This window comes from Scleropages formosus, chromosome 8, assembly GCF_900964775.1.
Source record: "Scleropages formosus chromosome 8, fSclFor1.1, whole genome shotgun sequence".
NCBI lineage: Eukaryota > Metazoa > Chordata > Actinopteri > Osteoglossiformes > Osteoglossidae > Scleropages > Scleropages formosus.
In genome coordinates this window covers 28687010-28700575 of record NC_041813.1, presented here as the reverse complement: position 1 = coordinate 28700575, position 13566 = coordinate 28687010, and the positions used below count along the sequence as shown (strand labels likewise).

General features: G+C 42.0%; 1 protein-coding gene across 1 annotated transcript; it reads left to right on the top strand.

Moving 5' to 3' along the window:
• Positions 1–733: 733 nt before the first annotated feature.
• On the top strand, positions 734–12733 carry cdc27 (cell division cycle 27). The gene is made up of 19 exons (XM_018764706.2): positions 734–914; positions 2543–2618; positions 3113–3260; positions 4345–4470; positions 5125–5222; positions 5594–5718; positions 6066–6280; positions 6590–6701; positions 6992–7107; positions 7806–7905; positions 8251–8458; positions 8841–9013; positions 9342–9494; positions 9892–10100; positions 10254–10371; positions 10529–10657; positions 10765–10839; positions 11009–11174; positions 12033–12733. Exons 1-19 carry the CDS (start codon positions 888–890, stop codon positions 12116–12118), a joined length of 2460 nt encoding a protein of 819 aa, XP_018620222.1. The 5' UTR covers positions 734–887; the 3' UTR covers positions 12119–12733.
• The last annotated feature ends 833 nt before the right edge of the window (positions 12734–13566 follow it).

The following is a 13566-nucleotide window of genomic DNA, read 5'->3' as shown; positions in this document are numbered from 1 at the left end:
GTCCAAAGCGAATTGCAGCGCAGCGTTGGACGAATGAATTTTACCCGGATTTACCCATTTATACAACAGGGTGTACTTACTCTATGCGTTCTGGGAAAGTACTTCTCTCAAGTATTACAGTAGCAGCGGGGCTCAAACCCACAACCTTCCGATTGCAAAGTGATGGCCAAACATCACACCACCAACCCCGCAGTTTCTCGTTTTGTAATCAGTCTCTGCTGCAGTGAAAAGCCCTGCTTACTATGTAAAGGGGTAAAAACGTAGTAAAGCGTTCTCTGTAACCAACCAAAAACGTAACCAATTATAACATTATTATTATTATTATTATTATAGCGTCTAAGTAAGAATAGCGATTCTTTAATTGTGATCCGCAATTGTTTCTTAGGAAGCTGATCCGTTTCGTAATATTACATCGAGTAATAATTCGACGCCTGGAGAAATATGTCATTATTTGGGGATTTTATAGTAAAGTAAATCAGCCGGGTTGAACTTGTAACAAAAGTCTCGCGGAAGCTGGAAGCAAACAACGTCTTTTGTTATTGAAACATTAGTGGACGCAGCACTTATGCGCGGATTCAAAATTTTAAATAATCAGGGTCCCCTCTCCCCCTCTCAATCTCCCCCCCGCCCCTCTCTCCTCGATCGGCTCTTTCCGACAACTTCCGGCGAAGCTCGCCTCTGCCCGCACTGACGCACGCGCGCACCCTCGCGCGCCCCCCAGCGGTCGGTCATGTCCGGGAAGTTTCGGCTGGCTCTGTAACGGTCGGTTTCTTTTAAACAGTCGGACTCGCTTGAGGCCTGAGAGAGAACAGAAGGACACGGAGAAAAGGCAGAGAGAAGCAAACGAGAGAGAGAGAGACAGAGAGCGAGAGGAGTCCGACCGCGGAATGACGGTGCTACAGGAACCCGTCCAGGTGAACGAGCTCAGAAACACCGAGCCGCTCGGGGGACCAGCGGTGGCCTTGTGCCCCGGAAGCTTGACTCGGCCGCCGCTGTGACTCGCTACTTGAGTCCGAGGCCTGAGATGCGGCCTGCGGAGCTGCAGCGCACACCGGCAGAATGAGGCTGTCCGGACCACTTAAAATCGAATAAACAAATAAAACGCGGCAACGATAAACAATTTTTAATACCGGTTCAGAAACGTGCGCTTTAAAACTGCACTGTCAAAACAACTTTAAATGTAGGGAGCACTGAGCTAGCTGGCTAGCTTCTTCCTGCGATTTGTTTACGGGTTTATTTTAAGAAAGGGTTAAATAACTGTGGCAACTTTAACTGGAACAGCCACATTAGTGTGCTCTAAAATAGCTGCCTTTGAGACGAAGAAAAAAGCAAAACAGTCACAGTGTCTCTCTACAAAGAAAAGTGCCTGAGGAAAGTTACCAATCATGCCAGTGATGCTGGTTGAGACTAGTCTTGCGGTGAATGTTTGATACACACAGTTAGTTACACCGCTCACAAGTTGACTAGTTTGGTGTGGTGGGATGTAACCTGGTGAATGTGGTGCCTTTTCCACATTATAGTGTCTTGCAACTGTGTTAACTGCAGTCATGTGCAGGTGCACAAGCTTTATAATAACGTTCCATCCTGTATTTTCAGTGCCTTGTGATTAGTAAGGAACTGGACAGCATCATTTTTGGTATTTAGTGTTCAACAACAGCTCTATCTGAAGGCATAAAGCATCTGGTTATTGTTAGATGCTCGTATCCCAGGTTGTGGGAAACCTGACTTCTGTCAAGACAGAATTTAGCATTGGCGTTTCATGTCATTGTTTTCTAATACCTAAAGAGGGATGGATGGATGGATGAACGGACGGCTAGACGGATGGACAGACGGATGGCTGGATGGACGGATGGCTGGGCGGACGGATGGATGGATGGACGTGGGTTTGATCTTTGCTCAGTCTGCACATTGTTGGTATATTGGTGCTCTGCTTTTTCGACAGTCCAGAAACATTCTTCAGGTGATTTGGTGACTTTAATGTGCCCTTTGTGTGTGTGTGTCGCTACATTGTTTTGCTGTACATATGGTAGAATGATTCTGGGGAGTTGAGGGCAGTGTATTATCCAGCATTGTAAGTCACCTTGGTGAAGGTGTCAGCTAAAATGTGAGTTAATAATCGCTGTACGTCTCTTTGGAGAAAAGCGACTGCTTAAATGGACAGTGACAACATCTGTGATGTGTTACTCGGGCTTTTGTTATTCCGGCACAAATGTCTAGTGATGAAACAATGTGATGCGTGTTTAGTGCCATCAAGTCGATGGCAACTGTTGGTGACCACACTTAAAAAGAGCACCTCTGGAGTGTCCTCCACTTAAGTGCCGGAGAGCGGCGTGATCATAGTCGTAACCGAGTCGCTCCATCTGCTTACTGGTCATCTTCTGTTTCTTCCAGCTATTCCAAACCTTACTCTATTTTTTTTTTTTTTTTCCCCCCAAGAGAATCCAGTCTTCACATGATGTGTCCAAAGTGTGGTAATGTCAGTCTCATTATGTCCCTCATAAGGATGCCCCCAGATTCCATTATTTTCTGCTTTCTGTTCCAGGCTGCTGTTTGGCATGCGTTGAACCACTATGCCTACAATGATGCAGTGTTTCTGGCAGAGAGACTGTACGCTGAAGGTACTGCACCAAATCTTATCGATCAAATGCATCTTTACACTCCTGTGTCATATAGTGTTAATGAACCCTTGAGGGCACAGTAATGCGTGAGATTTCTTAAGCTTATGTTAAGGTAGAGAATTGCTTTGTGGCATGCTGGCGCATCTAAATGAAGTTATGTACAGTTCAGTTGAATATTTTACTAGAGCTTTTCAAGTGAAGTACCATTGTACAGCAGGGCCCCTCATAGAACTCAAAACTGTTAACTTTAAAAAGCCAGCAGGCTGTGTTCTTTGGGGAATAGCCGTTTTGTGACATTATAACCTTCCAGTTACTGTGGATGTATTTTGAACAGACAGGAAGGTTTTCTGTACGCTGATCAGCTGCCTAAACCTAACCTGCCATATCTTGCTGTTGTTCATCTATGTCTCAGTTATTATATTGGTATAGAGCTGTTAATGGATGCTGCGGATACCGCGTGTTTTTAAATAACGTTGTGTCCTGTGCTTCACCAGTGCATTCAGAGGAGGCGCTCTTCCTGTTAGCAACATGCTACTATCGTTCGGGGAAAGCCTACAAAGCATACCACCTTCTCAAAGGCCACAGCTGCACCACGCCACAGTGCAAATACCTCCTTGCCAAATGCTGTGTGGACCTCAGCAAGTATGATTGTAATTCTTATTGATCTTTTATTTGTTTGTTTCTTTCTTTATGTCTTTACTTTCTTCTTTGGTACTCGTTAGATCGAGTACATTTCTTCATATTTTAACTGGTCAGAACTGAGACTTGAACTGGCAAACTTTGGTTTTGAAAACATTGTTTGTATGCTACCAGCTGCCAAATAATAATCAGAGTGGTTTCTGAAGATCTTGCGTTTTCTGTTACTAGAATTGGGTTTATTTTTTGTTTGTCATTTGCCTTGTTCATTGCATGTGACTGCTGAAATCAGCTTTTTACGCTTGAGGTGTACAGGATGTGTGAATCCACACGTTAGCGTACTCTAGAGCAGGCTTGGCCCAGTCCTCAAAGGCTCTGTGGAGTGTGCAGTTTTTCACTCCATCTCAGCTCTTAGCAGTTGTTTTCATTATGTCACCATAATTTTTTATTTATTTATTTATTGATTTATTTATTTATGTATGTTTACATGTAAAAGAAGCACTGATTAAAATATTTTCTCTAAAAGACATTTTGAGATTCTTGAATGTTAGGTTCCTCTGAAAGAAGAGGTTCTTTCAGAACCTTTTCTAGATCAAGGACCACGTTAAGAATTTGAAAACTAACCCCCCCCCACACACACACACAATAATGTCCATAAATAAATTTGTGGAAAATATAGTCATTTTGTCGCACTGGAAGTTGTTTAAATTCGCAAAGAATTATGTCATAGATGATAACGCCACAGTAATATCATTTTTGACTTTTGTTTATGCTGTTATTTTCAAAGCAAACATTTGTTTCCATATCACTGAAGTCCATCCGTGAACCCTAGGTTAAGAAACCCTGTCTCAGAGACTTTAAGTGTGAAAGATTGTTGTTTTTATTGAGCTGACATCTTGATCCACAGTGTGTACCAGCTGTGTGAGGGAGATGGTCAGCTCAGTGAATCTATAAGAAATGGGCAAACAGTTGAAAATAGTAGCATAAGTATACACAACAGCAGCAATAACCAAGAAGCACATTGTTGTAAATTCACTCTTCAATTTAGTCACCTCTGTTTTCATTTAGCCTGTCATCATGTTATCCACAGACTTGCAGAGGGAGAGCAGATCCTTGCTGGAGGAGTGCTGAATAAACAGAAGAGCCAGGATGATATTGTCACAGAGTTTGGGGACTCCGCGTGCTTCACGCTAGCCCTGCTGGGGCAGATCTACTGGTATGGGAAAAGGGACGCTAACGTTGCCTTCGACACAGTTTGTTTGCCCTATAGGGAGGTACATGTTTTGGGACTTCTTGCCTTCAAGTAATGCTGCTATGTGGTTATTTATTTTATCACTTAGCTAAAACTTAATAGTTGTGTTCATTTATAGACTTGGATGTGTTTCTGAAGTCATTCAAGGAGAAGTGCCTTAATAGGGCTTGAAGTTGCGCCTTATAAAACTATTGGTCCACGTTATTAACCGCTTTGCTCAGTGTTACCATGGAACAAATGCTGAAATTATGAACGGTACTCACCTCTGACACTGATGGGGAAACTTAATAATTTTGAAGTGCTAGATCAGCTGTCTGCTGCTGTCTCCTGTTATTTGTGATGTGGGTTTATTTAAAGGTTACTGGAACAGAGAGTTTGAGCTGCCCTCTTGTGTACCTCCCTGCAGAATTAGGAATTTGGTGCAGAGAGGATGTTGATTTTAAACTTCCAGGATGTTGTAAGAGAGAGAGTTATGAAATGATTCACTAGAGGAGTGAGGAGTGACCCTTTGGCTGACATATGTTTTTGAAAATTGTAAATAGTGTGTGAGTGGGTGTGATTTTTTTTTTTTTTTTTAAAGCATGTGGTTAACCTGTTTTCTTTTTCCTTGTGGACCAGCAAAACAGACCGCTTGGCCAGAGGTTCAGAATGTTACCAGAAAAGTCTGGGCTTAAATCCATTCCTCTGGTCCCCTTTCGAGTCCCTCTGCCAGATTGGTAGGTGCTCAGCGTTCATCTTTCTGCTGATGATAAACAAACTTGTAATTTAATGTTATTGATACTTAACGTGTCAAATGGTGGTGTCAATTTAATTGCCTTTTTAGTGTTTAGTATTTGTGTTTATCTCAATGTTAACTTTGGAATCCTTTCAAGTGTGCTAAACGTTGCATGTGTAAATTGGAAACAGCTGAGGCTCACCTCCAACTGTTCAAAATCCCATAGATATATAATTGCCAAATCTATGTGAATAGACAGGGTTTTAAACACTTGCTTTGTTCTCTTTAGTGTTTCCCGTGAGTGACCTCAAAATGTCATGGTTTCACAATAGGCACGCTGCCTTTTTTCAAATCGTGATTAAATGCACGCAGGTGAAAAGCCAGACCCCGAGCAGGTGTTCAGGTTGACGTCAGTGCAGCCCATCCACACGCCCAGCCACAGTGTGGCCCACAGGCAGGTGGACACGGTCCTGATGGAAACACCACAGGACACTTTGGTACGCTCTCACCTTCTCTCTGATATGTGTGCTCAAGGCCTGCTTTTTTTTTTCCGCTCTTTATTTATTTATTAAAATGCTATTTATCAAAAGCATCTTGAAAAGAATGCTCTGACTGTTCTTCTTTGGCTGTTGTTTGTGTTTGTCAGTGAAAGGGAAAGGCGTATGTATCAGACTTCAGATTTTGTTTTGAGAATGTTGTACAGGCCAGGAATTTAGAAAAATTCTTACAGCTGTTATTTGGTGGTTGAATGACTCAGAAATGCAAATAATTGAGGTGACTCAGTTTTAAAGAAATGTCTATTATTGCTTTTTTATTAGCTGCTTGTTCTTTTTTATTTTTGAAGGAACTGAATAGGCTCAACCTTGAATCTTCAAATCCCAAGTACTCATCACTAAACACGGATTCCTCCATGTCCTACATTGATTCCTCTGTAATTTCCCCTGATTCTGTACCCCTGGGCACCAGCAGCTCCCTGCTCTCCAAGCAAGCGCCCAATAAGCCAAAAAGTGGGCGCAGCCTTCTAAGCGGGCCAGCGGCCCTTAGCCCTCTCACACCGAGGTACTGTTGTGATTGTACCATAACCCTCCTTCCATTCAGCCTCTACTAAGCCAGGAGCCGATATGACTGAAAAGTAGTTTGTGTGTGTGTGTGTGTGTGTATTTATTTACCAGTTTGTACCTGTAACTTAGTCTGACGTATATAGGAAATAAATCCATGTTTTACGCTAAAGAGGGTTTTACAATATTTTCATGAGGTTTGGTTTTTGTGCAAACAGTTATTGAAAGTTGTGTGTAGAACTTGTAGTATATTTGTTAAGATGCTGCTCCAGGAACCAAACTGGTTCAAATGAGAATGTACCAATTGCAGTTTTGGAATTCTGCCACTGGAACCCAGTCCAGGAGACTCCTCATACCTGCAGAACTTCACAAACACAGGTTCAATGATGGACTCAGCCCCTCCTGGAGGCCCACCCAAGAAGGTTGTATTGCTGCACAGCTTATCAATTTCTCCCAGTTGTTTGCTTCATGGGTTTTTGTATGTGACTACTGGTTTCTATTTCATGAAAAGAGCGAGTTGTACTTAACAGGAGGAGTATAATTTCAGTCTGTTGAAGCTTTGAGTTACAATGATAACAGAGTTGTCTCAGCACAATAATAGATTTTTATTTTCCTCTTAAGTTTAACATGAATGTGAATTTTTCCAGCCTGGTTTTTTTTAAATCATCACTTTTGCTTACCATGATTCCTCCCCCTTCCTTTTCTCTTTTAGTCCTTAGCCCGTATCAGTCAAGCTGGAACAAAGTCAGTATTTTCACAGAGTGGGAACAGCAGAGAAGTCACGCCTGTTCCTTTCAACCAAACACAAACAACTACTCCACAGACCAGGTAAGTGAGTAACTCTGGGTCATAGCTTTACATTTACATTTATTAATTTAGCGCAATGCTTTTCTCCAAAGCAGTGTAAGTAAGCAAAATACATACCTCCCCTGTCCTGGATGACCACGTCCACATCCTCCGCAGCGCATTATGTTTTGTTGTTTCAGAGAAGAGATGTCATTTCCAAGAAATGTCATTGAAAACCTGACTAGTGAGTCATGACAAACAGTAGGCAGACAGTCTGAATCTGTGTATTTGCTTTTTTGACATTACGTGTCTTTTGTCCAGATCAAGTCTCTATACAAAAAAAGGGTAAAGAATTTACAAAGTCTGAGCTGTTGCTGTTGGACGGGAATTTGCTGCGTATTGCATACAGTTTGTACGCTCTTCATCGCAAGTTACATACTTCACACTCGGACCACAGTCCTGTCCCGTTTGCCCCCCGCCCCCAACATTGCCGCTGTGCTGAAGGAGCATGCCTAAACTTAGTCATATTTAACTTCAGTTTAAACTGTAATTGATTGAAAACTCCAAGTATATTTTTGTTGATGGAAGGAGCTTACATTTTAATTCAAGTTTTGAGTCCAAAAGTAGAACCTCCCACTCGTGAATGTCGGGGAGATGCCGCCCAGTTTATGGTTGTGAAGCCAGGTGCTGGTAGACCTGCTGCGTGATGAATCTTGACCATTTCTCTTGTCTTTCTGAAGTACAACACCTCAGGTGCTGAGCCCAACCATTGCTGCGCCTCCCAATATTCAGCCAAGGAGGAGCTCCAGGCTTTTTACCAGCGCCAGTTCCACTGCCAAGGTAATGGCTCATCAACTGGTTTGTGTGGAAGCTTCTCACAGCACTGCATTTTTTTGATATGTACAATCCTTACAATTCAAAATGTTGGAATAAATGTAAAATATGCATAAAATGTTTGGTTAGTTGTATAATGGAAATGTAATTGTTCTTGTCATCTGAATAATGAATCATCCTGAAGTGTGGTTATAATTTGTGTACTTTGTTGTCCAGTTTATTAGCCTATTCATAGAAATGCTGTTGCACAACTGCTGCCATGACAATTCTACTTAAAAGAAAGATTTATTGATTCTGAATACTCAGTCTATGTACAGATGGTCATGCCAACAATCTGCCCCCAAAAAACAGGAGAACAGCAAAAAGCTAAAAATGAAGTTCCCCCCAAAAATCCCAAACCGAAAGACCAAAACGAAAACCAGCAAAGGGGGAATGACTCCGTCCAACATGAACGAGAGCTTGGAGATTCTGAAGCTGGACTCGTCCATCGTGTGTGATGGAAAGGGAAGCATGATGCCTCCTCAGTTCCAAGCCTTCAATCTCCAGAAAGCTGTAGCAGGTGGGTGTGGACCTCTTGATGAGGAGCTGTAGGCCGGTGTCACTCACATTTGGAGGTGATGGTCAATATTCTTAGCATTTTCAAATGTATAGACGGTGAGTATAATGCACCATAATTTCAAAGACAAGCATCTGTAGTTGCTTATGCTTCATAACTGAAGAAAGCTTGTATGCTCAGTTTCCAGGTGTTGAAAAATTGAAATTACGGTCAGGTATTGCTGATTAAACGCTGCATGAGAACCTTTAGGTACACGGTACAGAACGTTGAATTTGCAAGAATTCTCCCCCTTGCCTTTAATCCTCATATGGAATATCTCGCTGCAGATTGCACAGTTTATACCTGAGAAATTGTTCTCCCCTCTTCCCCCTGGTTGTGCTTTCAGACGGACTCATGAGCTTGATGCGAGACATTGGGAAGGGTTTCCTCGCACTTTGCTCCTACAACTGCAAGGAGGCAATCAGCATTCTCAGCCAGCTGCCATCACACCATTACAACACGGGCTGGGTACTCAGCCAGATCGGGAGGGCGCATTTCGAACTAGCTGAGTACATGCAGGTGGGAAGCCTATCGTTGTGCATCATGTTCCATTTCAGTCGTTTGGGTATCTGACCTCAGCTTTCATCGCTTTTACCTGAGTTGTCTTCCGATTAGACAGTTTGATCTTTTACTGGAGCAGTTCCGGTCAGGTACTTAGTTGTATGGCTCAGTAGTAGGTCTCCACAGTGCATGCTGTGTTCCTCACTGTGCTGATGTGATAACATATATTCCAAACACTTACTGGGAAGAAATGAGCTGCGTTTTCCTGTTCATTTTGAGAAAAAGTCCTCCGGGGTGTTTCATCAGCATTTCACTTTCAAATTTGCTTCTCTTAACCCTTCTTCAGGCAGAACGGGTTTTCTCCGAGGTGCGTCGTATAGAGAGTTACCGTGTCGAAGGGATGGAGATCTACTCCACCACACTTTGGCACCTTCAGAAGGATGTGGCCTTGTCAGCCCTGTCCAAAGATCTCACTGACATGGACAAGAACTCGCCTGAGGTAATGTGGTACCTCATTCCGCAAATGTAATCATTCATTTCTTTCCGTGATCTAACATCTGGCTTTACGTGTAAATGCATTTAATTAGACTGGTATCTAAAAATGGGGTTGGTTAATCTATGAATAAGTAGTATTCCCACTGAAACATTTAAGAATCAGTTGCTTACTGTTCCAGAAATTTAGTATTTATACAGCTAGATATTTTGTTTGTGTTTATGAACCTGAAAACTCTGTCAGAAGTTGCAAATATAGTTTTTATAACTGTGAAAGTCAGTCAATGGAGCAGGTGGATTTACTTTGACAGGCTCAACCAAATGTCCCGCAGTCCATTTCAGACTGGTGATTTTTACTATTTTGTGGAGTCGGAATGTCACGGTGCCGTCTCTTTCTGTCACAGTCCTGGTGTGCGGCAGGCAACTGCTTCAGCCTGCAACGGGAGCATGACATCGCTATCAAGTTCTTCCAGAGGGCCATCCAGGTAGACCCCAGCTTTGCCTATGCTTACACGCTGCTGGGACACGAGTTTGTGCTCACAGAAGAACTAGAGAAGGCCCTGGCCTGCTTCCGGAACGCCATTCGTGTCAATACCCGTCACTACAACGCATGGTGAGGGATGATGAGAAAGCAAGCCAACCCTGCTCTTTTAAAAGAATGTTTTCAGATAGTTCGTAATTTAACAGATGATTTACGTAGGTAATTTCACAGTCGCAGATGCGTTGGTAGGACCTTTCTTAAGTAACAAAACCTTGGTCTCTCCAGGTACGGTTTGGGTATGATCTATTACAAACAAGAGAAGTTCAACCTTGCAGAAATTCACTTTAAAAAAGCCCTCAGTATCCATCCTCAGAGCTCTGTCCTCCTTTGTCACATAGGAGTGGTAAGTTAACAGCACAGTACCGACCGCAGCATCTCACCTCTCCTGGTTGCATGTGGATTAAGCTAAAGAGGGTTTTAAAACCTTTTTTTCCCCTCTTGTCTCTTGAAGACACCTCCTGTTTTCTCTCATTACTTTTCTAACTGTGCTCTCTTCACAGGTGCAGCACGCCCTTAAGAAGTCAGATCATGCGTTAGAAACCCTGAATAAAGCCATTGGTCTTGATCCCAAGAACCCACTATGCAAATTCCACAGGGCATCCATCCTTTTTGCAAATGAGAAGTATAAGGTTGGGTTCTTGTTTCTCCTCACTGTGTCTCTAGAATTAAAAAAACTTATAACGCTTACTAGTATATTTGTTGTTCCACAGCTCTGAAGTTATTGTAATTTCCACAGGCGGCTTTGCAGGAACTTGAAGAACTGAAACAAATAGTGCCCAAAGAGTCACTAGTATACTTTTTAATAGGAAAGGTAAGAAGTTGTTTTCTCTCTCTCTCTCTCTGTTTTCCTCAGTTGCGATCGCTAATGTTTTCATAAAACTTGCCCAATATCTGTGACATGATTTATGGTGTAAATGTTGGTGTACAGTTAGGTCTGTGTATCACTGTGAAGGCCTACATTTTCTATGCACTCATCCCAGGTTTACAAGAAGCTGGGCCAGACTCATTTAGCTCTGATGAACTTCTCCTGGGCAATGGACCTGGATCCAAAAGGGGCAAACAATCAGATCAAGGAGGCCATAGATAAGCGATACCTTCCAGACGACGAGGAGCCGGTCACTGCCGATGACTTTCCGTATGATTCAGGTGGCCCAAAACGTTTACACCTAACCCCATCAGAATTTCCATTTTCACAGAGACAGGAGGAAGTGGGACTTTGTTTTGACTTGAGCATAAAATGGAGGTAGCATATTTGGTAAGAAACTGCATATTGCCCAGGAAGACTCTTCTATAGGGGGAACCTTTTTGTGACATTAAGCAAAATGCTTAATATGAATTTTACATTACTTTTACAGTTTTTTCTTTACCTGGCACTGTTCTCTGTAGCAACATACAGCTCAGCACAAAAGTGCACTTCATAAGACAAAGAGCCTTAGATAGAGACACACGATTCAAAGCACAGTTAGTTTTTCCAGGACTGGTTTTTGCTGGTACATATTAAGCTAGTAGATGCCTATACCTTTCAGCCATTGACTTTGTCATTTCAGTCATCATAACAAATGGTGTGATGTAAATTTATGTAGCACTTAAGATATCAGGAGACAAATGGATTCAAAAGAGATGAGTTTCGAAGTCTTTCTTGAATACTGGAAGGGATTCAGCAGTTCCAAGGGAGAGAATGTCATGAGTAGTAAAACTTTGGGTAGACAAACTGATAGGTTAAGCTCCTAGGAAAAAATATCTAAACATAAATATGTATTAAGAATATATATGTGTGCGTGCGTGTGTGTGTGTGTGTACACACATATATATCAAAAGCCAGACTGTTCCCCAGTTGGTCAAGGAGGTAGTAGCGTTGTGTATATGTGGGCGTGGTCTCTTCTCTCACTGCCATGAATGGCGTGTGCTGCAAAGTGTAGTGTAGGTGTCAGCAAGTCTAAATTTGTGGGGCTGACATGAGCCAGATAATAGAGCGGTTTTGCTTGCCTGCATTTGTGTCTGCAGCGGAAGCGGAGGAGTCACAGGAGAGCAGCATGACGGACGCCGAGGACGCACAACTCCACACTGCGGAGGGGGACGAAGTCTTTTAACTTTCCCCATGCCCACCGGGATTCGGTCTCCTAAGTCTGCTCCAAGGGGAAAACAGAATAAGTTGCTGCTAATACAGTACCTCCTAATTTTTTTCTTTTGTACCATCTGCTGACTTTGTTTTGCTCCCCCCCCCATGCCCCTTGAATATGCCTTGGAGATCTGTCAACTCCTATAGCATTTAAACTGTCTGTTAGTCCCATGTTCTCATAGCCCATTGCCAACTCCAGCCAATGCATGACCATCAAAGACTGTCTTTGGCATTTTAACAGACAGCTGTTGCTGCCTTACGTTCAGTAAAAGTAAAAGCCATTTATGGATGTCTGTCTTAATGTTTTTATTATCGTTGCTTTGAATTGAATAAATATCAGTGTAGGAACTGAGCCCTGTGGTTCTTCTCTCATTGTGGAATGTCAGAATCATGTGAACGTTGCTGAAATTGTTCACCACTCGCCACATGCAGTATAAATGTATTCCTTAAGGTATTATGGTGGCCAGGACTAACGTTGACATCTTCAGTTATTTGGTTTGTAATTTGGACAAAGATCTGAGAACACTGATTTCTGATTCTGTGAAAAGTGTTTTTTTTTTTTTTTTCCCCTCTTCTTCTCCCCCCCCCCCCCTTCTTTTCCTCCTGTTCTTCATTCCAAGAAGTCTTGTCTGGATAGCACAGAAAAGTATGTACTTCATCCAGTTGTTTTGAAGTACTTGGGAGAACAATAACAGTAATTGCAAAAGCCTTTGTATCTCCTTTGCTTTTATGACTGACATTACAAAAATCTTTCCTAATACAACTGGATTATGAAAGAATGCATAATTTATTTCACAACAGTATTTTGGAGGATTACTAAATATTCTCCATGGTGAATGATTGTAGGTGACTTCATCTTAAACTCAATTTAACCCTTTTTATTATTATTTTTAAAATCTTTGTGTGCTTTAACGTCAGGGCTTATCAGAGGTAATTTTTTTAAAGACACTAAATCCTTGGCACTGTCCATTCTCATGCTGGCTGGTTAAAAAAGAGGAAAACAGATTTTGCTTTAGGGTGTGGTAGAAGTTTTATCTCAGAAGCAAGATGTTTCTGATTTTACCATTTACTTTTTTAAAGTTAGGTTGTGCATAGCAAAATACAAGAAGTAGACTGAACAAAATACAATCTACAATCTTTTTTTCTCTACAAAATAAAGCAGCACAAATCCCCTAATGTAATCAGTGGTAACATTCACCGAGGAATGATTAAAAACAACACTTCTACTGTAGTTATTTCAGCGTTAAACTTCCAGGTTATCCATTATTTCCTGAATTTAAAATTTGAAAAGTACGAATTGAAAAAAACTGATTTAAAACCAAGCAAGATCTTCAGGCGTTGCAGAAGTTCATTTGGTTCAGTAGTTTTTGGGAAGTTGGGACCACGCTGGAGTTGTGTACTTTTATCAGCTTGGCATGA

Coding starts and splice junctions, on each gene's coding strand:
- cdc27 (XM_018764706.2), top strand. CDS start 888: ATGACGGTGCTACAGGAACCCGTCCAG. Junction 7,108..7,805: donor ACAACTACTCCACAGACCAG/GTAAGTGAGTAA, acceptor GTCTTTCTGAAG/TACAACACCTCAGGTGCTGA. Junction 9,014..9,341: donor AACTAGCTGAGTACATGCAG/GTGGGAAGCCTA, acceptor ACCCTTCTTCAG/GCAGAACGGGTTTTCTCCGA.